The sequence below is a fragment of the Poromitra crassiceps genome (genome assembly GCF_964638095.1).
Source record: "Poromitra crassiceps genome assembly, chromosome: 25".
Classification (NCBI taxonomy): domain Eukaryota; kingdom Metazoa; phylum Chordata; class Actinopteri; order Beryciformes; family Melamphaidae; genus Poromitra; species Poromitra crassiceps.
This window is the reverse complement of record NC_139649.1, coordinates 18,750,171-18,778,123: the sequence shown is the minus strand read 5'-3', so window position 1 is coordinate 18,778,123 and position 27,953 is coordinate 18,750,171. Positions and strand designations below refer to the sequence as shown.

At 44.0% G+C, this 27,953-nt stretch overlaps 1 protein-coding gene across 1 annotated transcript; it reads left to right on the top strand.

The window, feature by feature from the left end:
- Window positions 1-70: 70 nt before the first annotated feature.
- gxylt2 (glucoside xylosyltransferase 2) lies at window positions 71-27,953 on the top strand. Its single transcript, XM_083660733.1, has 7 exons — window positions 71-458; window positions 12,137-12,338; window positions 13,613-13,744; window positions 14,797-15,048; window positions 15,447-15,570; window positions 18,402-18,574; window positions 26,626-27,953. The coding sequence occupies exons 1-7, from the start codon at window positions 166-168 to the stop codon at window positions 26,800-26,802; spliced, it is 1,353 nt and encodes a 450-aa protein (XP_083516859.1). The 5' UTR covers window positions 71-165; the 3' UTR covers window positions 26,803-27,953.

The following is a 27,953-nucleotide window of genomic DNA, read 5'->3' as shown; positions in this document are numbered from 1 at the left end:
TTCATGGATGGCCAGAGGCTCGTCTTCGCTCTCTCTCTCTATCATCATCTGCAGAAAATGCGAGCGAGGAGCGGCGGCAACAAAATGTCAACTCGGGCTGCTCTCCCCTTCCACCCGCAGCCATGAGAGGCGTCCCGCTCGCCTCTCTGCCCACTTGCGCTCACCATGCGGATCCACTGCAAAGTAGTCGCGATCGCCGTGTGCTTCGGAGTTTTCCTACTTTTGTACTTTTTGGGGGGCAATGCCGCTGACGATCCGCTCCTGAAAGAAGTTGCAGCAGAGGAGCAGGATCATAGTACTTCTGCCCCCCCGTCGCCCTCACAGCAGCTCGGACGCGATGTGGCACCAAAGTTTGCCCGAAAATCTCCCGATCGACGCCGGGTTCGTGCGCAGGAGCCCCCCAAGGCACGGAAAGAGGGGAAAGCGATCGATAGACGAGCCAGCGTGAACGCAAATACGTGAGTTTTTCTTTCTTTCTTTCTTGCACCGTGGCCGTGTGTGCAGCTTGGATGAGGGCTTTCCTCCACGCCTTGCACACTGTCCATTTTGGGCGTATAAAAGTGCATTATGAAAGTACTTTGCGCTGAATCGCATCTTTCTTGTCGTTTGGAAGTTAAAGAGTAGAGTTAACAACCAGAAGACGCTCCTTCCTTCTATCAAGCAGCCTATATTGTGGTGCTCAGTTGACGCTTGGCATGATGGCATCACAATAATAGCCTTCTGATCTGTCAATGAAGAAGACAACATATTGCATGGTGCATCTGCTGGCTGGTTGTTATTTCCATGGTCTTATTAATTTCTCTCTGTATATCACGCAGTTACAAAAACACGGGCTGCGCAAATCCTCGTATCATGGCTGAAATGAAATGTGAGAGCTTTTGTCTCATTCCATTAGGTGGGAATTTACATAGACAACATCAAACAATGACAGCAGAATGACGAAGATTATCTTCATCATTTGACCCTCTGTGTTCTTATATTGGATATAGGCCTTTCTCTCACAGCTGCTTTAGGTGTAAAGGGGTAAAGGTCACCTTGAAATCCATTCATTGCTGTATAATTAATGCAGAATGCAAATGAACCAGAATGGGTGGGTTACCTAACCTGTATCCATCCAATCATCTCCATGGATCGATGCTGACAAGACTTTGCTTGGTGGTGTTGTATAGAAACCTGAAAGCCATCCTGTTGACTCGTTCACTTGTCAAAGTGTGTGGAAAACAATTTGTGAGGAGGTGACAGGCTTGTCAGCTGTGATTTTCCTCTGCGGAGTTTTGGGAGAGAGGCTGCCAAACACATCACACTCCCGGCAAATCACATTCTGTCACCGCCTCAAAGGACAATAAGGCCACTTTGTCACTTGCTATTTCTGCTCTGAGCGATGGGAGCATTTTATTACGTCTCCCAGCCTTCTAATTCCAGCCTCCCTCCACACATCCCCTGGGCTCGTCCTCCTCCTGGGTCCAACGCTGCCGATACCATAATGGCCAAGAGATGCGCTGGTGGAGATACTTGCTCCACCAGCAGGCAATATATATTCTACTTGCAAAGCCGGACTGAGCGCTGGGGACACTGCTCAGCAGATAAAAGCCGTCAAGGCAGGACATTCAGAGAGGACCTCTGTGTCCTCCCAGAATCCACTCTCCTGCGTGTGTGCTGGCCGCTGATAAGGGAGATGGGGTGAAGGGGGGTCACTGGTGACCGTGGAAAACCACTAACAGGTTTGCCAAACACACACAGGACTGACTGGCATAACGATTAGGGAAAACACATCGGGGCGTCTGCCTGCTGCCTCCTAAAAACTTTGCAGCCGGTTGTTGCAATGTATTCCCGATTTTATTGCGTTAGCTATTAGCTAAGCGGATGATTCTTTGGCTTGAGATTGTAAAAACCAGGGGAAACTGAGCAGCACTGTTCAGCTTTCAGGTAATGGCTGTATAAACGTCAGCAAAGCGTAGCATAGCCCACCGCTGCTGCCCAGTGAATGAGATTTATAGGGGTGTTTCAGATGTAGGGCAAATTCATTTTTGATTTTATAAGGGATTATGAAATGTCTGACTCCCCATTCATTTAGCATGAAACTTGGCATGCTCTTCTAAAGAGAAGGGACATGTGAAACACACATCACCAGAAAGGACATAATAGTCCCATTATAGTGTATTTGTTGTTTTGTACATTCATCTATAAATCTGAGCAGGGGCCTGATTTCCTGCACGTTTTAATAGACAAACAGCCCAGCTTTTCCTCATCGTATCATTTCCTCTTGACACATCACACCACTTCCTGTAGCCAGAAATAGATGGAAGACCTCCAGCTGCCCCCCAAACAAGCAGCCATGCTGTATACTACACACCAGAGAAGCTTTGGACAAAGAGTTGCACAAACCAAATTCAGACAAATGTCATAAAGCGGTAACAGAGAGATAAGCCTTCCACACTGATATCGTTCTTGAATTGAGTTGACGACGTCTCTCTATGCAAAAGCTTGAAGAAATAACCCCTCTCTCAGTCTCTGCTTTGTCACTCAGACAGAGGATTAGATGGGCTGTTGATACTGCCTGTTGAAACAAATCCCGTGTTCTATCACTTCAAGTACAGTTAAGCTTGCAGTTAAGAAGTCTCTGTGTGTCTCTCTCTCTCTCGTGGCATTTTGTATCGCTATAAAAATGTCATCTTTTGCGCCGACAACAAAGTTTGCCTCGCCTCTGACGGGAGTGCTTTTGAAATCTCCCTTGGGGGGGGGGGGAGAGACCACGTATCTGCCTGGGTTAGATAGGCTAACTCCCTTTAGAACACGGCTCTCTTGAATACTCGATTCTGATTGGTCAATCAACAAGATTCACCGGTCATTATTTCTCGACAACCGACCGCTGCTCTGCCACACCTGGATTAATCAGTTGATAAGAGCATTTTGTCTGCAGACACTACTAATTAGGCCAACCAGTTGCAGCTGTGGTGTCTTGTGTGCCAATTACGAATGAAACCGCTTTGTCATTGAAAACGCTATTAAAAAATCTATTTGAATAATTATTTTTGTCAGATTACTGAAATAATTTAGTTGTAGGCCGTGTTCTAAGCGGGATAATGTATAGTGAGCCGGTGATTACTGGGGAAATAATGACCTTCAGGTGAATGATTAAGCCCTCCGCTGCGCGTCGGGCTCAATCATTCACCTGTCGGTCATTATTTCGCCAGTAATCACCGACTCACAATACATTATCCCTTACATAACTGGTGGGCAGTGAGTCATGGAGGGTGTGGTGGAGGGAGAAGACTAACATTGGGTCATCTCCAAAACGGGGTGGGGAGGCTGAAGCATAGGGGGAGAGATGAATCATGCAAAAAGTTACAGCAAACTGCACAAAGAATGAAAGAGAATGCTCGGTTGTCTTTGTTTTTGTCAGGCAAAATGTACTTGAGATTTCTGGACCATATCGGTTTTTGGCTTTAAATGGTTGTAGAGTTTTCTTTCTTCTTCATTTAATTTCACTTCATTTGGATTTGGGTTGTCATCTGCTGAGGCTTAACAGTACTCTGTGACGTCCCAGACGTTCATTACATTGTTGGATGAAAGACTGTCTAAATGTCTCCCTCCCTCCCTCTTGGAGCCTTGCCTCTTCTTCTACATAGAAGTTTCTCTCCCACCAGGTTCAGTCAGAAGAACATTAACATTACTGTATATCTACATGATGATGTCTTTATCAACTTGAAGCTTGGTGGCCGAGTGGAATGATGGTAACAGTCTTTTAAATGTGGCCACATAAACAATAAACTATGTGTGCAGAATTCCATCAGGTTTAGTGAGCAGCAGACTGTACAGTCCATAGCCTACTTTGGTTTTGGCTAGTGTCCTCTAGTAAGAGAGTGGCGTCAGCGGAGGACCAAAATGCAAGAATCATTAGCCAATGAACAGCCAGGAATGGGTCTCGCGCTACTTTTGCATGCTAAAATAAAGCAGATAATGTACAATTTGATTCATTTCAAGGGATGAAAAACCCTTTCAAAGTACAACACTGTCTATTTTGATGCAACTCGACAGTGCTGCTTTTTTTACTGAAGAGTTCCACTTTCTACTTCCTGGAAAAAAACTGGTCCATTGGAGTGAATGGAGATGTCAGAACTCTTCTATTATACGGCTCTGGTTTTGGTCGTTCAGCCAGACTTAGTGTGTGTCTGCTCTTAGTGATGATTGCTCAACCTCTCATACCCCAATTGCAATGAAAATAGATCATCTGTTTCTGATAACAGTTGGCCATCGACAGTTGAGTAACAGTAGGCTTGACAATGTTAACAATATAATTTGTTTGATATGGCATGTGATGTGAAAAGAAAAACATATTTTTAGAGTTTCTGGAACAATCAGTTTTTCCACAGTGCGCCAGTGGCTACAGGAGCCGATTTCAGTTTAGAGGGACGTTTAACAGGGAGGGCGCTTACCTTGAACTAGAAAGGTGTGGCTTTGTGAGACGCCTCTGGTTTCACAGTGGGGTGGGGTATATATCACATATCACTCGCAGTGCTTAGACACAACCAAGCAACCAACCCCGCCCGACCAGGACGCCGGTCGAAATACAACAAGCACACCTCCATACAACCACAAGCCCGGAGCTCCGCTCCGAGCTGCTGCCCAGAGCTGCGCTAACAGTGTAGCAGGACAAAGACCCAGGGATGTTCAACACATCAGCTAGCATACAATATTTTCTAGAGCTGTGTAAAAAAAATATATATATACCGTAAATTCCGGACTATAAGCCGCACCTTTTTTCCCGTTTTTTGGCCTTTTTTGGCCCCTGCGGCTTATATAACGGTGCGGCTTATCTATGGATTTAAAAAAAAAAAAAAAAAAAAAATCTCTCTTTTTTAGCACTCTTTCTAACTATAAATCCTATATAACTATAATAAGTTTTAATTTCCTCTCTTGCCCTCTTTTCACCACACTGTATGACACTGTATGACACTGTGTGCACTGTAAAAAACAACACAGGTGGTGTTGTGTTATGTTGTTTTGTTGAAATGTTAATAAATGGGAGCTTCCTCAAACAGCCATCTCTTTCCCGACAATCCCCTCTGTGCATGAACCCTTACATATGGTAATTAAACATTAAAACACAAAAAAAAAAAAACACACACACAAAAAAAAATACCATTAAAACACCCGCGGCTTATAGTCCGGTGCGGCTTATATAAGAAAAAAATAGTCAACTTTGCAGGTGCGGCTTATACACCGGTGCGGCTTATAGTCCGGAATTTACGGTAATATTGAATCGATATTCATTTGGAGGAGCTGATATCGATTAATAAAATACGATATTGATATTAATAAGGTGATGTCACACACACAGACTCTCCCAGTCTCCCTCTCTCATCTTCTCCACACAGTTAGGCCCTGTGGTCTGGTACATTATCTATTGGAATTGGAGGGATGTGTCCTTCCCAATATTGTGACTACAGCCTTGTTTGACTTGCCTTGGCTTTAACACAACATTCCATTTTCTCCACTGCCATGTGAAGAACACACACACACACACACACACACACACACACACACACACACACACACACACACACACACACACACACACACAGAGTATGCACTGTCTATACAGATAAGAGTCCACCAAATGGCCTAATGCCATGCCGAGTAGGGATGCACCCATCCACTGTTTTCACTTCCGATCCGATTCCGATACCTGAATTTGGATATCTGCCGATACCGATATTATGCCGATACCAATATTTTTCTTGAATATACAGTATAGGCAAAGATTTGGCCAATTAAAGAATTTTTTTCCCAATATACCTTGCAAAAAGCAGACAGAATTAAGAAAATATACAAGGCACAGAAGGATACTATTATACATGGGCAAATTACGGCCAGCTTTGTGCGCAATTCCAGCTGTGCGCTGGAATTGCAAAAAAATAAATCAATTCCGATCCGATCCGTGAATTAGTGCCAATATCGGCACCCGATACCGATATTGGATCGGACCGGCCCCGTCCCTAATGCTGAGTTTTTAAATGCCATGTTTGGTCCAGGTTGAACCCAGGGTGTTCTCATGCTGGTGTCACTCCAGGATGGCAGAGCATCTTGAGATGTGCTGCTTTACTTCTCTCCCTGCATGATGTGAAGGACTCGCTGCAGGGCTGGAGGCAGGGGGTTCTTCTGATGCTCACTCTGTAGCCTGTCATGAATTCAATCCCTTTGTACCTCAGTCTTCTGTGCTCTTTGACGGCTTCCAGATGTGGGGAATAATGGGAATAACGCCATAACGCATTACTTCATGCGAACAGTACGTGCTTTATGCAAAACGGGAGTAAGGCCGTTGTTTGTCATAATTTCAAGGGCGCTTATTCTGCGAGCCTAAGTGCAACCTAATTACATGTGCAGAAGCGGCGCTGCTTCAAAGTGAAAATGGCGATGGCGGGTTGAACAACCTTGACAGAGCGGCGGCCTTTGAGGCGTGACAGACAGATTTCTCAGCACCTTCCTGTTTGTCCTCATCTGTGCTTCATCAGTGTCTCTCAGCCATGCAGAAAACCAAGTGTCACGCTTGGAGACGGCCCTGCTGCAACCCACCTGTCAGTCTCAGCTCTGCAACCCACCTGTCAGTCTGCAACCCACCTGTCAGTCTCAGCTCTGCAACCCACCTGTCAGTCTGCAACCCACCTGTCAGTCTCAGCCCTGCAACCCACCTGTCAGTCTCAGCCCTGCAACCCACCTGTCAGTCTCAGATTTCACTCTCCTCCTCCACATTCATTGATTGATTGATTGATTGATTTACAGCAGACTCTTCGCTTCCTTCGGGCTCAGTCGGAGGAAATCCTCGCCTTTCGTCATCACGCACTAACCTTGTGAGGCAGCTGGATTCACACGAGATCATGAGATCAGGATCACACGACAAATCAATCTTGCCACGCTCCAATCTATTGGTTTGATTCTGAACCACCAGTGGTTCACACCAATCACAGTGTCCTATGAGGCAGCTAAAGGCGGGCTTTGTTGTGACGCCATCGAGAGCGAGCCCGTGATAGACGTGATAGGCAGATGGTTCATCCGATCACCTGCAAGTATTTTTAAGCGGTGCAGCCGCTTCTATAGACGGTTTTAACTTGACAACAAAAACATTCTAAATTGAACCCCCGCTCACTTCCTGTTGCAGTGTTTGCTATGGACATAAAAGAGAAAAAAACATTCAAGTGCAGGACTGACCATTCTGTGAAAACCGTCAGCTGAGCGGCGAAAACAAAAGTAACGATGTCGAGTGAATATTTCTGCAGTTTGCCGAATGTTGAGAAAAAGTGCTGTGGGGTTGCGCTCTGGTGAAAACCGTCTATACGTGACTTTGTGTGTCCGTCCGTTATGGCCGAGATGTGAGCAGTGTAGCCTAGGCCCCTCCCCCCCGGCTCTACAAGGAAGCGAGGGTGGAGACAGAAAGCAGCTCAAAACCAGTGAAACACGCACACATGCACACACACACACACACACACACACACACACAGTGCAGAGGAGAGGGGGGTGGGGGGAGAAGGGTCCGACCTGCGCACACCTGCACCTGCACACCTGGGTGGGTGTGATGTTTTGAAAATGCCTGCCCTTTGAAAGCCTTTCCTGAGCGACTCGTTCCCAGACGGTGATGTGAAAAGTGAAAACAAACCATCTGGCAGCAGCATCAGAAAACCATTTGTCTTCCACTATTCTCACAAAACCGCTAGACACTGATACAAAAGATTCTCTGTTCTTTTCTTTGCAACTGTAACTTGGCAGTCACCCTCCCTATGGCTATGCTAACGTTTACGTTTAACATGTGTCTTTAAAACCGGTATGCACACAGCGCGTGTGTGTGTGTGTGTGTGTGTGTGCGGGCATGCGTGCGTGCGTGCGTGTGTGTGCGTGTGCGTGTGTGTGTGTGTCTATGGAGGACAAGCGGGTGGCGTTTGGCCCCAGCTCCAGGCTCCCCACTGTACAAATGTTTCTCTTGCGTAGTGGGAGAGATGCTGTGCCCGCCGAGTCTATTTTAATTCCTGGCCAGCGCTCCTCTGTGCCTCTGCAGAGAGAGAGAGAGAAGTTCTGACATCAGATAAAGGACCTCCTTGTCTTTGAGCATGCAGGGAGAACAAAGCGCAGTGGGAGCAGGAGCACACACACACGGCTACAGAGGAGGAGAGCTGGTTGTCAGGGTGGATGGAGGAGGAGGAGTGGTGCTGCTGAACACTACAGGGAGGGAGGCAGGGATGTTCTTTGAGGAAAATCTTTGGCCGTGCACCATGTCTGTCTGTCTGTCTGTCTCTGTCCTTTGTCTGTCTCTGTCCTTTGTCTGTCTGTCTGTCTGTCTGAGCTGTGCTGCGTCTGGAATGCTTCTGCAGCATTGCCCTCCCTCTCTGTCCCAACAATGGGAGCCGTGAGTGATTGGCGAGTCCTTGACGTGTCCCTGAAGTGACACACTGTTCAACAGTGACATGTTGACAGGCGATGAGCAGAGCTCAAATGTGATGTGAGATATGATGGCTGGCATTTGGTGACGGGTGGAATAGGGTTAGACCGGTATCAGTTAGGCCTCTACCGGATTACCAGGCCAATACAGTATGCATTTTATTAAAAAATGGGAATCAGGCAGCCTGTCAGTTTCGTCTCCCTCTGATACGATGGATATGCTGCAGTTTGCTTTATCATGTATTTATTGTATAATTGATCAATATTGCACTGCATTGTCTATGGGAAGCATTTAACCTGCATCCATTCTATTACAACAAGAATGCAAGAATGTGTTTGATTATTATTTTGATAATGATCCTGGGTTGCAGCAGGATCTGGCCTGGCGTCGTGAGGTCGTGACCCGGTCGTGACATGCAACAGCCATTTCCTGGGTTGAAAAAACAGCCAGTCCAATGGGCACCGGGGAGGGAGACTAACGATTAGCCAATCAGCATCAATAAACAGTGCAATGGGCGGGACTAACGCCGTTGTCAAGTGCGCAGGACCTAATAACAATGATGGCGCTTGTGATAGACGAGATAGACGCTGCTATAGAGGCTGTTTTATTTTAAATCGATTAAAAGTACCAGTTACGTTGAAATCCTAACAGCACTCAGCTTTGAAGGCACAGAGGGGGAGATGTTTTTGAATTATCCCCACTGTCTGATATCAGGCTAGGGGCAACACTGACATTTGTCATTTTGGTGAAGTTCTGGACATGAAAGTGGTCAAATGTGAAGCCTCATAAATATCAGCATTGCTTTCAGAACCCTTTTCAGTCAAACCCTGGGTCAGGGGTGTCAAACCTACGGCCCGGGGGCCAGAAGCAGCCTGCCAAAGGGTCCAATCCGGCCCACAGGACTTTGCAAAGTGGGACAGTTGCACTGAAAAGTCCTTCAATCCAATTTTTCAAGCTCAGGATTTGACACGTAAAATTGATCATAGCAGGTTTCAAGAGCAAGTTCCAATATGAAGTAGCCTATTCATATCCTCTATTCATCACTAAATTATCAAGTCGTTTCATTCCCCTTGATTATACAGTAGAGAAGAACTGCACAGTTGCCATCAATTGTAATGCAGTTGCAGACAGTAGATTTGATATGATAGGCCTTCTATCTATGGTAGCTGAGATAACGATGTGAAACCGTGTTCTTCAAATGTACCTGTAGGCCTATTCCTTACACGAAAAGAAAGGGTGGAATGTGGAGGTGGTGTTATTTCGAGGTTATTATGCATTGATTTTCTTTGTCTGGCCCACTTGAAATCAAATCGGGTCCCATGTGGCCCGTGGACTAAAATGAGTTTGACAGCCCTCGCTGCCCTAAGGTGGAAGTGACAACTTGCACTTACTCTGCTTTTCTAACTCTCACTGCAAGTCGTCATTTTGTCTATGTTTTTAAGTGTTTTTTTGTTGTTGTTTTTTTTTACTTTAATTGCATCTTCAGGGTTCATAGTTACTTTAGAAAATGCTTGATTTTAACAGTCATGTTTTCAAGGGTAGGAATAGGACGAATCAGCATGACGTCACTTGTTGCCACCCAGAAATGCGGAACCCCACGGCAGTTAAAAGTATGAGTTGTGCCAAACAAATGTTAATATCTCAAAAACTATACATCACATCGCTTATATTTCGACATTCTGAGTGAGAGCAGAAGTAGCTCAAGAGTTTGATGTATACAACTGCATGTCGTGTTAAAGTTGTGTGAACTGTCGCAGTTTTTAAAATGTAAACAGAGTTAGCCGGCTAGAGTCAGACACTAAGCCTCGCGCCACTTGGTCTCCATAGGGTTCCATTGCCGTTGCCACCCGGTGACGCAGTTTGTTTACCAAAATGCTGCTCGGCTGATCACTCGCATATGCTTGAATTTGAATATACTCACTGAAACTGCTTGATTTTCAACAACAAATCTGGTGTTCTACAACAATCACTCATGTGAACCAAAACTCTTTTAACAGCTGAAATGAAACAATCCTGCCGTCGTCATATTGTCTCCTGGTGTCTCGCACAAGATGTGGAGCAGACCGGCGTGGCTGCTCTCAGTGCCTCAGTCAAAGTCACTGACGAGTGCTTGAATTTTACTCTTGGAAAGCTGCAGGAACCCTGCATCTTACAAAGTGCATTACTAATTGAGTAGCTCCTCCATAAGCAGCACTGCACCAGCAGCTCCTCCATAAGCAGCACTGCACCAGCAGCACCTCCATAAGCAGCACTGCACCAGCAGCTCCTCCATAAGCAGCACTGCACCAGCAGCACCTCCATAAGCAGCACTGCACCAGCAGCTCCTCCATAAGCAGCACTGCACCAGCAGCTCCTCCATAAGCAGCACTGCACCAGCAGCACCTCCATGAGCAGCACTGCACCAGCAGCACCTCCATAAGCAGCACTGCACCAGCAGCTCCTCCATAAGCAGCACTGTACCAGCAGCTCCTCCATAAGCAGCACTGCACCAGCAGCTCCTCCATAAGCAGCACTGCACCAGCAGCTCCTCCATAAGCAGCACTGCACCAGCAGCTCCTCCATAAGCAGCACTGCACCAGCAGCTCCTCCATAAGCAGCACTGCACCAGCAGCTCCTCCATAAGCAGCGCTGCACCAGCAGCTCCTCCATAAGCAGCGCTGCACCAGCAACTCCTCCATAAGCAGCACTGCACCAGCAGCTCCTCCATAAGCAGCACTGCACCAGCAGCTCCTCCATAAGCAGCACTGCACCAGCAGCTCCTCCATAAGCAGCACTGCACCAGCAGCTCCTCCATAAGCAGCGCTGCACCAGCAGCTCCTCCATAAGCAGCGCTGCACCAGCAGCTCCTCCATAAGCAGCACTGCACCAGCAGCTCCTCCATAAGCAGCACTGCACCAGCAGCTCCTCCATAAGCAGCGCTGCACCAGCAGCACCTCCATAAGCAGCACTGCACCAGCAGCACCTCCATAAGCAGCGCTGCACCAGCAGCTCCTCCATAAGCAGCACTGCACCAGCAGCACCTCCATAAGCAGCGCTGCACCAGCAGCACCTCCATAAGCAGCACTGCACCAGCAGCACCTCCATAAGCAGCACTGCACCAGCAGCACCTCCATAAGCAGCACTGCACCAGCAGCTCCTCCATAAGCAGCACTGCACCAGCAGCTCCTCCATAAGCAGCGCTGCACCAGCAGCTCCTCCATAAGCAGCGCTGCACCAGCAGCATCTCCATAAGCAGCACTGCACCAGCAGCTCCTCCATAAGCAGCACTGCACCAGCAGCACCTCCATAAGCAGCACTGCACCAGCAGCACCAGACACGCTGGTGATGAGAGAGGAAAACAAGGTGGAGGAATGTCAGCAGATCCAGATCCCCCCCAGCCCTCACGATGGCCTTGACCCATTTAGATCTGCTGCTCTGAAAACACATGTTGGTGAAGAGACAGTACAGACAAACCTGCTCGCATGTCCATTCATGCTTTGCTTTATTACGCACATTATTTAGTTATTATTTGAATAGAAGGACCTATTTCAATTCTCTCCTCATCCTTTTTTACATCGAATGGAAAACATAGATAACTATCTATCTACCTTTACCGCTATCTTTTACATGAGCTGCTTTTTTCGATTCTCAGCAATCAGTAATTGAGAAGTAGTAGTTTGCTCGTCGAAGTTTCCACCTCCGTCTCTTCTTTGTGCCTTTTTCCAGTAAACCGCGGAGAGATGCGGGCCGCCCGGTGGCCAGGCGCGGCGGCCGGCCTGAGGAGGTCATGCACCTGGCCGTGGTGGCCTGTGGGAATCGTCTGGACGAGACCCTCACCATGGTCAAATCAGCCCTCCTGTTCAGCCTCAAGAAGATCAAGTTTCACATTTTTGCCGAGGACCCCTTGGCCTCGCAGTTTGAAAAGGGGGTAAGCCGTTTCCTAGAATGTGTATATTTTTACAAAAAGCTAAACGCACCATATCCAGCATAGTTCCATAAACGCTAACCACCATAATCTCGCTGGATTGTATTGCCATTCATTACTGGATTCCTGATTTAATGTAGCACACATTCCCCCTGGCTCTGTAACAGATGACATCAAGATCACAGCGCTGCTAACGCCGCCTCTCTGACTCACTCGAGTGTTGGACGTTTGAACCTTTTATCTCAAGGTTGGGGGCATAATATATCACCAAGACACAGCGCCTCCCTCCCCTAACACCATGCATCACTTCAAAGTCACCTTTACACAGGTGCCTGCCGTGAGTTTGATGAGTGCTGCCGATAGTGTAACTAACATCAGTCTATTAACATGGCGGCTTTAAATCCAAATGGTAAATCAGTGTGCTTGCCTTGCCTTCATACAGTATGTCTGCCCATGGTCTTCCTCCCATGGTCTTCCCATGTGTAGAAGATTCCTTGAGGGAGGCAGGAATGTGGTAGTCAGGCAGAGATAATGTAGGACATCTGTTATGTAGATATGTACAGTAGAAGCCTATGTCCATCCACACTGGTGAGAAAGATGGATTGTGTGTGTGTGTGTGTGTGTGTGTGTGTTGGGTTAGGAACGTTGGCCACAGTATCTCCTTTGATCTCCCCCCCTCGTCAGCATAAACTCTGCCAAATGCTTGCATTGCTCTCACTCTCCCCAGGGCAGCACGGCTAAATCATACTGTTCTGAATAATACTGATGATTATGGAGACTTTCAGCACCTAACAGGGAAAAACACACACACTTTAGTAATACACTCCCTGCTTCAGACTCACTCACAAGAAGAACATCACTCGGTAATAAAACAACAGCTGGCCGCGTTACGTTCTAGGCGGAACACACCACCGCACGACAAGACATGACTTACGGTAATTGTTTTACATGGCCGTCTTCACGGGTCATTTTGTGATGACAAAGCAGTGAGAGAGAGAGACTATTACAAAGCAGTGAGAGAGAGACTATTACAAAGCAGTGAGAGAGAGAGACTATTACAAAGCAGTGAGAGAGAGAGACTATTACAAAGCAGTGAGAGAGAGACTATTACAAAGCAGTGAGAGAGAGACTATTACAAAGCAGTGAGAGAGAGACTATTACAAAGCAGTGAGAGAGAGACTATTACAAAGCAGTGAGATAGAGACTATATTAGAAAATGCTCCTGTGTGTGTACACTGTGATGTGTGGAGTTTAACGCTGTGCACTTTCACTCGCAGCTGAACCAGTGGCCTCGCTCCGTCGTGGCTAAGTTCCAGTACAGCATCTACCCCATCACCTTCTCTGTGGGCAACGCCGAGGAGTGGAAGAAGCTCTTCAAGCCCTGCGCTGCTCAGAGACTCTTCCTCCCCGTAAGGCTCTGCAGCACGCCTCTCACCTGCACGCATCTCATGGGCCTTCTTCACAGCTGCCATCTTGTGTCTAAAAGGCAGGGTAAACACAGGTGCAACCAACCCACTAATTAGGGCCCCAGCACGTGTTGGTGCACCTGTGCTGCTTCCTGCCTTTTAGACAAACAAAATGGCTGCTGCGAAAAAGGCTTATAAGAATCCATTTCTACTTATTGGTTTCTCCAGTAACTGCCATTTGCTTGGCCTCTATTTAATTCCATTACATGAGTATGATTGCTTTCGCATGATTATTGATGATTTTGCGCTTATTGTGCAGCATTTACTTAACCAATAAGCAACAAGCTCCAGAGACCGAATGCAGTAACTTCATCAAAGCACGGCTGCGTCCATTGATTTTCTCCCCCCCTGCATTCACTGAGAATACCCCCCAGCTTACTTACCATGTAATGAACACATATTGCAGGCCAAACAAATCTATAGACATTTTCTCTTGCTGCAAAGCAATCAATATACACTCAGTATCCACTTTATCAGGTACCTTGTGGGTACTGGGCAGGACTTTTGCTTCCAGAAAGAGCCTGTCTTCTTGCAGGTAGGATTCAACAAGGTGCTGGAAACTTGGCACAAGTTTTTCCTTCGACCCAGCGAATTTCGAATAGTGTTTTTGCTAGAAATGCCCGTCCCGATTCCCTAGCATGACTCACTGTCTGGGTGAGTGAGCTATTTGCATAAACATTGAGGTGTACCTGGATACTGAGTTGGCAGATCTATTCCTGCATAAATATTGTTTGAATCATGCGTCACTAAAAGGTATACCTTGTCAAAAGTCTTATTTAGTTTCATCTTTAAACATGATCATTCCAATACTTTTTGCAAAGGAAGGCGGTTGAGTAATAACTGTAATTGTGTTCCAGGTCATCCTGAAGGAGGTGGACTCACTGCTGTATGTGGACACTGATGTGCTGTTCCTCCTTGTGTTCCAGGTCATCCTGAAGGAGGTGGACTCACTGCTGTATGTGGACACTGATGTGCTGTTCCTCCTTGTGTTCCAGGTCATCCTGAAGGAGGTGGACTCACTGCTGTATGTGGACACTGATGTGCTGTTCCTCCGGCCCATGGATGATATCTGGGCTTTCCTGAAGGCCTTCAATAAGACCCAGCTGGCAGCCATGGCTCCAGAGCACGAGGTCCCCAAGATCGGCTGGTACAGTCGCTTCGCCCGACACCCCTTCTACGGGGTCACCGGGGTCAATTCTGGGGTCATGCTAATGAACCTCACGCGGATCCGTAAGACACTGTTCAAAGTAAGTCCCTCTCCTTCAGTTACTCCTGTGATATTTCTCCACACTCTGCTGAAAGATGAAGTTAACTGTCAGTCTTCTTTTCATCCTATGAGTTTTTTCTTCTTCCATTCCATCTTTGAGGTCACTCTGTCTCAACAGACAGAGTGCTGTGAGTGGGCTGTGATTGAAGCTGTCTGATTGCCATGCCAGCATCACAGACGTATGCCCTCAGAGCTCAGTCTAGACGTATGCCCTCAGAGCTCAATCCAGCAGCTCTCCAGGAGCATCAATACAAGCAGCAAAATTGCAACTTGAAACTGAAATCTAAATGTGCCCCCATTTGATGATGTGGTTTAAAAAAATAAATGTTTTTTGTGACGTTGCGCTGTTGTGAGAACATGTTGGTGTTGGTGTTTCAGAACAGTATGATCCCCAGTGGTCTGTCATGGGAGGACCTCCTACATCCCCTCTACCAGAAGTACAAGAACCACATCACCTGGGGGGACCAGGACCTCCTCAACATCATCTTCCACTATAATCCAGGTACAGTCTTTCCCCCGAGGGTGTCTTCAGCTCACAATCCACTGAACTACGTTGATCCCAGAGCATGAAATCCATTAGTGCCGCTCCTGCGCAATGCACAGCAATCTGTAAGGACTAACTGTTATTTATTAGATCATCATCATTGCTTCAAATAAAATGTGATCTGTATAAAAACAAGTTTCTATGATACTCAAATTTTGTACATACTTAAAAACACTTGAAGATTTGAAGAAGTAATGTCTTTGGCCGATACCGATGACCAATATTAACATTGCTGTTATTTTGCTCATCGGACGATACCGATATATAGAAAAATGACTAACATCGGCCGATACCACCATATGATTGCCGATATATCGTGCATCACTAAAAATGTGCTGAGTCCGTTTCCTTTTTTCCGATAAATCTCCTAAGGAAAGAACATTGTGTTTCCCCGGAAAGTCTCACATACTCAACACAGAGCAATTTCCAGTCTAAATGCTTTGAGATGCATCGATCGACATGGAAGTCCCAGCAGTATCACAGCAGTAGCTTATATTTTCACACGAACAGTCTTTTCATCGTTGTTATTGGTAAAGCAGTCTGCTTTATGAGGCTGAATGGGTAAACACAGGGGCCTGTGGCTGTGAGGCAGCAGCAGACTGAGGCCCAGCTGCACTGGCCAGATGTGGGCATTAAGTGCCCAAAGCCATGGGCAGAGCTGGCAGTGGTAGTGTTGGCTTACAACACGCATTCCCTGGAGTAGGCGCATAATGTGAAAACACATTTATGTTGTGTGTGTGTGTGTGTGTGTGTGTGCGTGCGTGCGCATGTTTGTCTTTCCAATTAGCGTATATGGTGTGCCTTCAAACTCAGCCTCTCCATAGAGACACTTCAGTCAATCCATAGCATTTTTCTGATCTCTCATTTTCCTGCTCAAGGTCAAAGGAGTACTTCTGTGGACTGTCAGATGCTTCAGTGCACAAATTACTACCTATTTAATATTCAATCTATCTTCCATGTTATAGTTCATGAAAATAATATAATACTATATATCATAAATTTGTAATGTATGAACTGCTTGCTGTGAACCGACTTGCCCCATTTGGGGACAATAAAGATTTCTATTTCTAAATCTTTGATGACGTGGTGTTCAGTATATAAGAGCACACGTTTGTTGTTGTTTTACTTCCTGAAAAGTTGCTGTTTTGGAGATCCGAGTTTTCGCCCCGACAGCGACGATATACAGGAGGACACATGAGCAAGGAGGACTACATATACATAAACATCCAGACCTGATAGGACCTGGAGGAATGTCAACTCAGGTTTAATTGTTCTGTCAAAAGAGGAAAGAAAGCCAACATAATTACGTACCTATGTCAGAAGCACACCATAGAGACTAATGGCTTCTATACGGGTGAAATCCCTGAAAGACATTTAGAAGAAGTTCATTGAGACCCATGGGAGTCAGTGTTTGTCGGGTATGGATCCAGGTAGTAGATGATGGTCAGCGCCCCTGGGTGGCAGGTTGACCTGCTCAATACAAAGTGCACAGCTGGCCTGCTCAAACCATCCTGATCACATGAAATCCACTCAGCCCGCCTCCAGCCATTTCCACAAATTACAAAGTCACTCAAAGTCATTCAGGGGCTCTGGCTCTGTCTGCACGCGTGCACAAGCACGCGCGTGTGTGTGTGTGTGCGTGTTTCACTGAGCCACGCGCTTTCTGTCTCCACTGTGCTTGCTTGTAGAGGAAGTGATTTTCTTTTTTCCACATTCTTTTTTAAGTAGTTCAGAGAGAGCACATTGTTTTTAGTGATGACTCATGAGCTTGATCTATCCATGAGAATGTATAACCACGCTCTGTAAATCTCTTTCGTGTAAACAGCCTTGACCTTAAGCTCTTGTGTTGAGTCTGTTGAGTGCCGTACCCTCCTAACTGTGAAAAGCTGCTTTACTGGATATCAGCACTCAGAAGCACAAGGCCGCAGGCTGAGTACTGGAGATAATCAACGCCCTGTTTTTGTGTTTTCCTCCTACACTTAAACGTGGCTGATTGGTATCTAAACACACTGCTATCTTTTTATTCTAGAAGAGAAGACAGTGCGTGTGTGTGTACGGGTGTGTGTGTGTGTGTGTGTGTACAGGTGTGTGTGTGTGTGTGTGTGTACGGGTGTGTGTGTGTTTGTAGTTTGAAGGTTGCAGAAGCAGATTGGAAAACAAAACCTCCCCGTAAAGTGGGTGACTTAACAAGTGTGAATGAGGGCCGTGGCTGGAAAAATGGCATGCACGCTCAGCGAATGCCCCCCGGGTAAATAAAGGTTTAAAAAAGAAACGTTGACAACCTGACACGTTGGTTTTGTTTAAGTAGGAGAGAAATGTGACTGTGCATTGTTTAGCTCGTATTGCCATAAATGGGTCCTGCGTGAAATTCAGCCCCCTCCCGTAAGAGAATCGTGTTGCCCACCACTACTCATTGCTCTCCTATGATGTCTTTTACTTCTGAAATGAACGAACGCCAACACCTCTATTTGGGGTGATAATTATTATTTTCCGCACATCGTCAGTAGTTGCTGAGATGCCCAGTGGAAAATCTCAATGTGGTTTTGCAAACGCCGTCTGTTAGACGGAGGTGAAAAAATGTGTCCAGACAAGAACTAAATGAGCTAATCTAATTATGTGTGTGTGCGTGTGCATGTGAGAGAAAGAGAGAGAGAAGACACGCCTTTCTTTCACTCTTCATTCTCAAGCGTTTTTTCCTTTTCTGTTTTGTTTTATGTTAAACCTCTCTCCCTCTCTCTCTCTCTCTCTCCCTCTCTCTCTCTCTCTCTCTCCCTCTCTCTTGTTTGCAGAGTGTCTCTTCACCTTTCCCTGCCAGTGGAACTACAGGCCCGACCACTGCATGTACGGGAGTAATTGTAAAGGGGCAGAAGAAGAGGGCGTGTCCATCCTCCATGGGAACCGTGGAGTGTATCATGACGATAAGCAGCCGGCCTTCAAAGTAGTCTATGATGCGATACATGATGTGAGTAAGCCAGTCTATGATACAATACATGATGTGAGTAAGCCAGTCTATGATGCAATACATGAAGTGAGTAAGCCAGTCTATGATGCAATACATGATGTGAGTAAGCCAGTCTATGATACAATACATTATGTGAGTAAGCCAGTCTATGATGCAATACAGGAAGTGAGTAAGCCAGTCTATGATGCAATACATGAAGTGAGTAAGCCAGTCTATGATACAATACATGAAGTGAGTAAGCCAGTCTATGATGTCATACATGATGTGAGTAAGCCAGTCTATGATGCAATACATGAAGTGAGTAAGCCAGTCTATGATGTCATACATGATGTGAGTAAGCCAGTCTATGATACAATACATGAAGTGAGTAAGCCAGTCTATGATGCAATACATGATGTGAGTAAGCCAGTCTATGATGCAATACATGATGTGAGTAAGCCAGTCTATGATGCAATACATGAAGTGAGTAAGCCAGTCTATGATGCAATACATGAAGTGAGTAAGCCAGTCTATGATGCAATACATGATGTGAGTAAGCCAGTCTATGATGCAATACATGAAGTGAGTAAGCCAGTCTATGATGCAATACATGATGTGAGTAAGCCAGTCTATGATGCAATACATGATGTGAGTAAGCCAGTCTATGATGCAATACATGAAGTGAGTAAGCCAGTCTATGATGCAATACATGATGTGAGTAAGCCAGTCTATGATGCAATACATGATGTGAGTAAGCCAGTCTATGATGCAATACATGATGTGAGTAAGCCAGTCTATGATGCAATACATGAAGTGAGTAAGCCAGTCTATGATGCAATACATGATGTGAGTAAGCCAGTCTATGATGCAATACATGAAGTGAGTAAGCCAGTCTATGATGCAATACATGATGTGAGTAAGCCAGTCTATGATGCAATACATGATGTGAGTAAGCCAGTCTATGATGCAATACATGATGTGAGTAAGCCAGTCTATGATACAATGCATGATGTGAGTAAGCCAGTCTATGATGCAATACATGATGTGAGTAAGCCAGTCTATGATGCAATACATGAAGTGAGTAAGCCAGTCTATGATGCAATACATGATGTGAGTAAGCCAGTCTATGATGCAATACATGATGTGAGTAAGCCAGTCTATGATGCAATACATGATGTGAGTAAGCCAGTCTATGATGCAATACATGATGTGACTAAGCCAGTCTATGATGCAATACATGATGTGAGTAAGCCAGTCTATGATGCAATACATGAAGTGAGTAAGCCAGTCTATGATGCAATACATGAAGTGAGTAAGCCAGTCTATGATGCAATACATGAAGTGAGTAAGCCAGTCTATGATGCAATACATGATGTGAGTAAGCCAGTCTATGATGCAATACATGATGTGAGTAAGCCAGTCTATGATGCAATACATGAAGTGAGTAAGCCAGTCTATGATGCAATACATGATGTGAGTAAGCCAGTCTATGATGCAATACATGATGTGAGTAAGGCAGTCTATGATGCAATACATGAAGTGAGTAAGCCAGTCTATGATGCAATACATGAAGTGAGTAAGCCAGTCTATGATGCAATACATGATGTGAGTAAGCCAGTCTATGATGCAATACATGATGTGAGTAAGCCAGTCTATGATGCAATACATGATGTGAGTAAGCCAGTCTATGATGCAATACATGAAGTGAGTAAGCCAGTCTATGATGCAATACATGATGTGAGTAAGCCAGTCTATGATGCAATACATGATGTGAGTAAGCCAGTCTATGATGCAATACATGATGTGAGTAAGCCAGTCTATGATGCAATACATGATGTGACTAAGCCAGTCTATGATGCGATACATGATGTGAGTAAGCCAGTCTATGATGCAATACATGATGTGAGTAAGCCAGTCTATGATGCAATACATGATGTGAGTAAGCCAGTCTATGATGCAATACATGATGTGAGTAAGCCAGTCTATGATGCAATACATGATGTGACTAAGCCAGTCTATGATGCAATACATGATGTGAGTAAGCCAGTCTATGATGCAATACATGAAGTGAGTAAGCCAGTCTATGATGCAATACATGATGTGAGTAAGCCAGTCTATGATGCAATACATGATGTGAGTAAGCCAGTCTATGATGCAATACATGAAGTGAGTAAGCAGTCTATGATGCAATACATGAAGTGAGTAAGCCAGTCTATGATGCAATACATGATGTGACTAAGCCAGTCTATGATGCAATACATGATGTGAGTAAGCCAGTCTATGATGCAATACATGATGTGAGTAAACCAGTCTATGATGCAATACATGAAGTGAGTAAGCCAGTCTATGATGCAATACATGATGTGAGTAAGCCAGTCTATGATGCAATACATGAAGTGAGTAAGCCAGTCTATGATGCAATACATGAAGTGAGTAAGCCAGTCTATGATGCAATACATGATGTGACTAAGCCAGTCTATGATGCAATACATGATGTGACTAAGCCAGTCTATGATGCAATACATGATGTGAGTAAGCCAGTCTATGATGCAATACATGATGTGAGTAAGCCAGTCTATGATACAATACATGAAGTGAGTAAGCCAGTCTATGATGCAATACATGATGTGAGTAAGCCAGTCTATGATGCAATACATGAAGTGAGTAAGCCAGTCTATGATGCAATACATGAAGTGAGTAAGCCAGTCTATGATGCAATACATGATGTGAGTAAGCCAGTCTATGATGCAATACATGAAGTGAGTAAGCCAGTCTATGATGCAATACATGATGTGAGTAAGCCAGTCTATGATGCAATACATGATGTGAGTAAGCAGTCTATGATGCAATACATGATGTGAGTAAGCCAGTCTATGATGCAATACATGATGTGAGTAAGCCAGTCTATGATACAATACATGAAGTGAGTAAGCCAGTCTATGATGCAATACATGATGTGAGTAAACCAGTCTATGATGCAATACATGAAGTGAGTAAGCCAGTCTATGATGCAATACATGATGTGAGTAAGCCAGTCTATGATGCAATACATGATGTGACTAAGCCAGTCTATGATGCAATACATGATGTGAGTAAGCCAGTCTATGATGCAATACATGATGTGAGTAAGCCAGTCTATGATGCAATACATGATGTGAGTAAGCCAGTCTATGATACAATACATGAAGTGAGTAAGCCAATGATGCAATACATGATGTGAGTAAGCCAGTCTATGATGCAATACATGAAGTGAGTAAGCCAGTCTATGATGCAATACATGATGTGAGTAAGCCAGTCTATGATGCAATACATGATGTGAGTAAGCCAGTCTATGATGCAATACATGAAGTGAGTAAGCCAGTCTATGATGCAATACATGATGTGACTAAGCCAGTCTATGATGCAATACATGATGTGAGTAAGCCAGTCTATGATGCAATACATGAAGTGAGTAAGCAGTCTATGATGCAATACATGAAGTGAGTAAGCCAGTCTATGATGCAATACATGATGTGAGTAAGCCAGTCTATGATGCAATACATGATGTGACTAAGCCAGTCTATGATGCAATACATGATGTGACTAAGCCAGTCTATGATGCAATACATGATGTGAGTAAGACAGTCTATGATGCAATACATGAAGTGAGTAAGCAGTCTATGATGCAATACATGATGTGAGTAAGCCAGTCTATGATGCAATACATGAAGTGAGTAAGCCAGTCTATGATGCAATACATGAAGTGAGTAAGCCAGTCTATGATGCAATACATGATGTGACTAAGCCAGTCTATGATGCAATACATGATGTGACTAAGCCAGTCTATGATGCAATACATGATGTGAGTAAGCCAGTCTATGATGCAATACATGATGTGAGTAAGCCAGTCTATGATACAATACATGAAGTGAGTAAGCCAGTCTATGATGCAATACATGATGTGAGTAAGCCAGTCTATGATGCAATACATGAAGTGAGTAAGCCAGTCTATGATGCAATACATGATGTGAGTAAGCCAGTCTATGATGCAATACATGAAGTGAGTAAGCCAGTCTATGATGCAATACATGATGTGAGTAAGCCAGTCTATGATGCAATACATGATGTGAGTAAGCCAGTCTATGATGCAATACATGAAGTGAGTAAGACAGTCTATGATGCAATACATGAAGTGAGTAAGCCAGTCTATGATGCAATACATGATGTGAGTAAGCCAGTCTATGATGCAATACATGAAGTGAGTAAGCCAGTCTATGATGCAATACATGAAGTGAGTAAGCAGTCTATGATGCAATACATGATATGAGTAAGCCAGTCTATGATGCAATACATGATGTGAGTAAGCCAGTCTATGATGCAATACATGATGTGAGTAAGCCAGTCTATGATGCAATACATGAAGTGAGTAAGCCAGTCTATGATGCAATACATGAAGTGAGTAAGCCAGTCTATGATGCAATACATGATGTGAGTAAGCCAGTCTATGATGCAATACATGAAGTGAGTAAGCAGTCTATGATGCAATACATGATATGAGTAAGCCAGTCTATGATGCAATACATGAAGTGAGTAAGCCAGTCTATGATGCAATACATGAAGTGAGTAAGCCAGTCTATGATGCAATACATGATGTGAGTAAGCCAGTCTATGATACAATACATGATGTGAGTAAGCCAGTCTATGATGCAATACATGATGTGAGTAAGCCAGTCTATGATGCAATACATGATGTGAGTAAGCCAGTCTATGATGCAATACATGAAGTGAGTAAGCAGTCTATGATGCAATACATGATATGAGTAAGCCAGTCTATGATGCAATACATGAAGTGAGTAAGCAGTCTATGATGCAATACATGAAGTGAGTAAGCCAGTCTATGATGCAATACATGATGTGAGTAAGCCAGTCTATGATGCAATACATGAAGTGAGTAAGCCAGTCTATGATGCAATACATGATGTGAGTAAGCCAGTCTATGATGCAATACATGATGTGAGTAAGCCAGTCTATGATGCAATACATGATGTGAGTAAGCCAGTCTATGATGCAATACATGATGTGAGTAAGCCAGTCTATGATGCAATACATGATGTGAGTAAGCCAGTCTATGATGCAATACATGAAGTGAGTAAGCAGTCTATGATGCAATACATGATATGAGTAAGCCAGTCTATGATGCAATACATGAAGTGAGTAAGCCAGTCTATGATGCAATACATGAAGTGAGTAAGCCAGTCTATGATGCAATACATGATGTGAGTAAGCCAGTCTATGATACAATACATGATGTGAGTAAGCCAGTCTATGATGCAATACATGGTGTGAGTAAGCCAGTCTATGATGCAATACATGATGTGAGTAAGCCAGTCTATGATGCAATACATGAAGTGAGTAAGCAGTCTATGATGCAATACATGATATGAGTAAGCCAGTCTATGATGCAATACATGAAGTGAGTAAGCAGTCTATGATGCAATACATGAAGTGAGTAAGCCAGTCTATGATGCAATACATGATGTGAGTAAGCCAGTCTATGATGCAATACATGAAGTGAGTAAGCCAGTCTATGATGCAATACATGATGTGAGTAAGCCAGTCTATGATGCAATACATGATGTGAGTAAGCCAGTCTATGATGCAATACATGATGTGAGTAAGCCAGTCTATGATGCAATACATGATGTGAGTAAGACAGTCTATGATGCAATACATGAAGTGAGTAAGCCAGTCTATGATGCAATACATGAAGTGAGTAAGCCAGTCTATGATGCAATACATGATGTGAGTAAGCCAGTCTATGATGCAATACATGATGTGAGTAAGCCAGTCTACGATGCAATACATGATGTGAGTAAGCCAGTCTATGATGCAATACATGAAGTGAGTAAGCCAGTCTATGATGCAATACATGATGTGAGTAAGCCAGTCTATGATGCAATACATGATATGAGTAAGCCAGTCTATGATGCAATACATGATGTGAGTAAGCCAGTCTATGATGCAATACATGATGTGAGTAAGCCAGTCTATGATGCAATACATGATGTGAGTAAGCCAGTCTATGATGCAATACATGATGTGAGTAAGCCAGTCTATGATGCAATACATGATGTGAGTAAGCCAGTCTATGATACAATACATGAAGTGAGTAAGCCAATGATGCAATACATGATGTGAGTAAGCCAGTCTATGATGCAATACATGAAGTGGGTAAGCCAGTCTATGATGCAATACATGATGTGAGTAAGCCAGTCTATGATACAATACATGAAGTGGGTAAGCCAGTCTATGATGCAATACATGATGTGAGTAAGCCAGTCTATGATGCAATACATGAAGTGGGTAAGCCAGTCTATGATGCAATACATGATGTGAGTAAGCCAGTCTATGATGCAATACATGATGTGAGTAAGCCAGTCTATGATGCAATACATGATGTGAGTAAGCCAGTCTATGATGCAATACATGATGTGAGTAAGCCAGTCTATGATACAATACATGATGTGAGTAAGCCAGTCTATGATGCAATACATGATGTGAGTAAGCCAGTCTATGATACAATACATGAAGTGAGTAAGCCAATGATGCAATACATGATGTGAGTAAGCCAGTCTATGATGCAATACATGATGTGACTAAGCATGTGGTCTATGATGTGATACATGAAGTGAGTAAGTCTCAATCAGTTAATAAATGCATGACGCCCCCTGTTGAAACACTGCCCCACAACCAGTGCTGAGTGGCACACATTATTACGCAGTAATGCGTTAGAGTAACATCATTTTGTTTTCCCAATAGCAAACAGTTTAACAAATAACTATTGTAAGATTAGTAATAATATTACAGTTACCAATTAAAAAATAATAAGTAATTGTTATTACCCCCCCATTGAAATGACAGACACTCACCAAACCAGCTTACATTTAGAAATGGCAGAAAAAGTTCCATGTTCACCAGGTGAATAATTCCAACTACTTTTAATTTATGAAGCAAAACGATGACAAAAACATGAGACTCTGTCATTATTTGGTTGCTCCGATCATTCTTGCATAGGTGAAGGAACTACGTTAGCCCCGTTTTTTAAGGTACATGGGGAGGAAGGGGGGTTGCAGTTGCCAGTTTGGAGGTGTAATGCAAAAGCAATATAAGTAGTAGGTAATGTAGTGTAGTGATTACTGTTCCCAGGGAGTGAAAAGAAAAGTATTACTTATTTTGATTAACAAGCTCAACTCTGCCCACAACTGCCTTCAACTGCTTAGTGATTTATTACTGCAATAAGGGAGTCGTTTACTGTGATTATGAGTGGGATGTAGATGAAGTAGGTGCGGCTGAGTGCTGTCAGCATCCCCAAAGTAGCTACAGAAAAGCTTTCTGCAAAGTAGTGTATATGCATGAGAATAAACACACTAAATCACCAGATACTCTGGTATCATAACAGTTAACAGGCCAACCAATTAATAATGCATGGCTTCAACCAATCAGATGTCTTGGTTGAAACTCTTCTTCGCTAATGTAAGACAGGCAGACAGTATTTGACAACCATGCAGTCATTTGTTCTTCTGAGAGAGTAAATTGTTACTTTATATTTACAATGTTTCTAAATGAAGTCAAACATGTCATTAACACCATAATGAGTTAAGAAAGATCCAAAAAGTGCATTATCCATTATGTGAGTGTTTTGTACCTAAAATGTAGAGGGTCAAACTGCACTGTATTTCTCCCTAAGCTCAGAAAACTCTGGAAAATAATAAGAATATGAATATTGTCTATGCATTTGCTAATGTTCTCTTCTTGCTTACATTTAACAATGTAGGTCAGTGTTTACATGTGGATTTTTTTTATTTTCTTTGTTTGTCTGGCAGCGGTGTCGGTTCCCTCTGCTTTCCTGAGATAAGCTTCGTAAGGACGAGCCAAGTAGTAACTTATGATTGATGCTAACACCTCCTCCCCTGTCCTGCGGCCACAATTTGCAGGCATCGTTTAATGTGGGAAATCAGCCATTAATGAAAGAGAGAACGAGCTGCTGTACTACGACTGACACATGGCCATGTTTCTGCTTCTGCTCCCTGCAGTATCCCTTTCAGGAGAACCTGTTCCAGTCGCTGTTCTACCCCATCCAAACCAAGTTCCTGGACACGGTCAACACCCTGTGTGGCCGGATTCCTCAAGTCTTCCTCAAGCAGATCGAAAAGACCATGAGGAATGTATACGAGGCCAAAGTGGTCCGCCACGCCAAACCGCACAAATAACTGCTGGGCCATCGGACGATGGAGAAAGGAAACTCCCTGTTTCTCCTGACCTCGCCACGGACCACGTTGCTGTGGATCATCATGTGTGGTAGCAGCAGCTGAGGTTGACGGCTCTGTGTTTGCTGTCAATGAAATGGTCTTATGAACTTTAGGGTTCTCTAGTGAGGGTAATAATCCTATGTGTACAGATATGCATACAGTGCTGGTCAGTGATGCTGTAGAGTAGGTTTGCCTTATTGCCGTCTTACATTTGTGCCCAACCCGACTTCTGTGCCACGATGAAATAATTGACATTGTGGGGAAGCCAGAGAAAAGCCAGGGAAAAAAGGACTGAAATAATTCTTATATTGTCAAGAATTTGGAAAGTATTAGCTCCTCGACTCAAGTGGAGGCTGGAAAAAAGTAACTGAAGATTTAAGGCATATTTCAGTCAACCTAGTGTTGCATGAAAGTATGTGCCTCAAAAGTTTTTTCCCCCCCCTTATATTATTATTATTTTCTTTATAAACATGGTTTTAAATAATCCCCTCTGCCTTTGGGAGCTGTATGTCAAAGTCAATTTGGGGCTTTGGAAGTTTACTACTTGTAGTAGTTGAATGAACCACTCCTATCAAAATCATGTGAATGTTTGCCAACGAATAACTTGAAGTGTACGTGCATGTATGTATGAATGAGCGCATTTGAGAGCTCTTGGTCTTCTGCAGTTGCCAAATGCCTCTGACAGTATTAAATACAGCGAAATACAGAACAAACACAGATAGTTGGTTTGCATAAAGAATGTTAAAAAGCACTTTCAGACGGACGTAATGAAACTACAATTGAGGACAGGATGATGGATGCTACACTGACAAGTGAATCAAAACCAAAAGTGCTAGCATTAAAAAACAAAAAACAGTGAAGTACTAAACTGAGTGTGTGCCATATGAAGTCATGTTATATGCTGCCATGTTTACTATTACAAGAAAATGAATGATAGAGACCTATGTGTATGAAAGGGTATCTTTGTTTTGCAATATGATGTATGTTATGGTGTGACACATGGGCGGTATGTTTTAACAACATAACAGTCGATGTGGTGCGATGGTCTATGTATCAAACCATTCAAACTGGAAACTGAAAATGGTTGTACAGTCAACTATATGTGTTTCTAA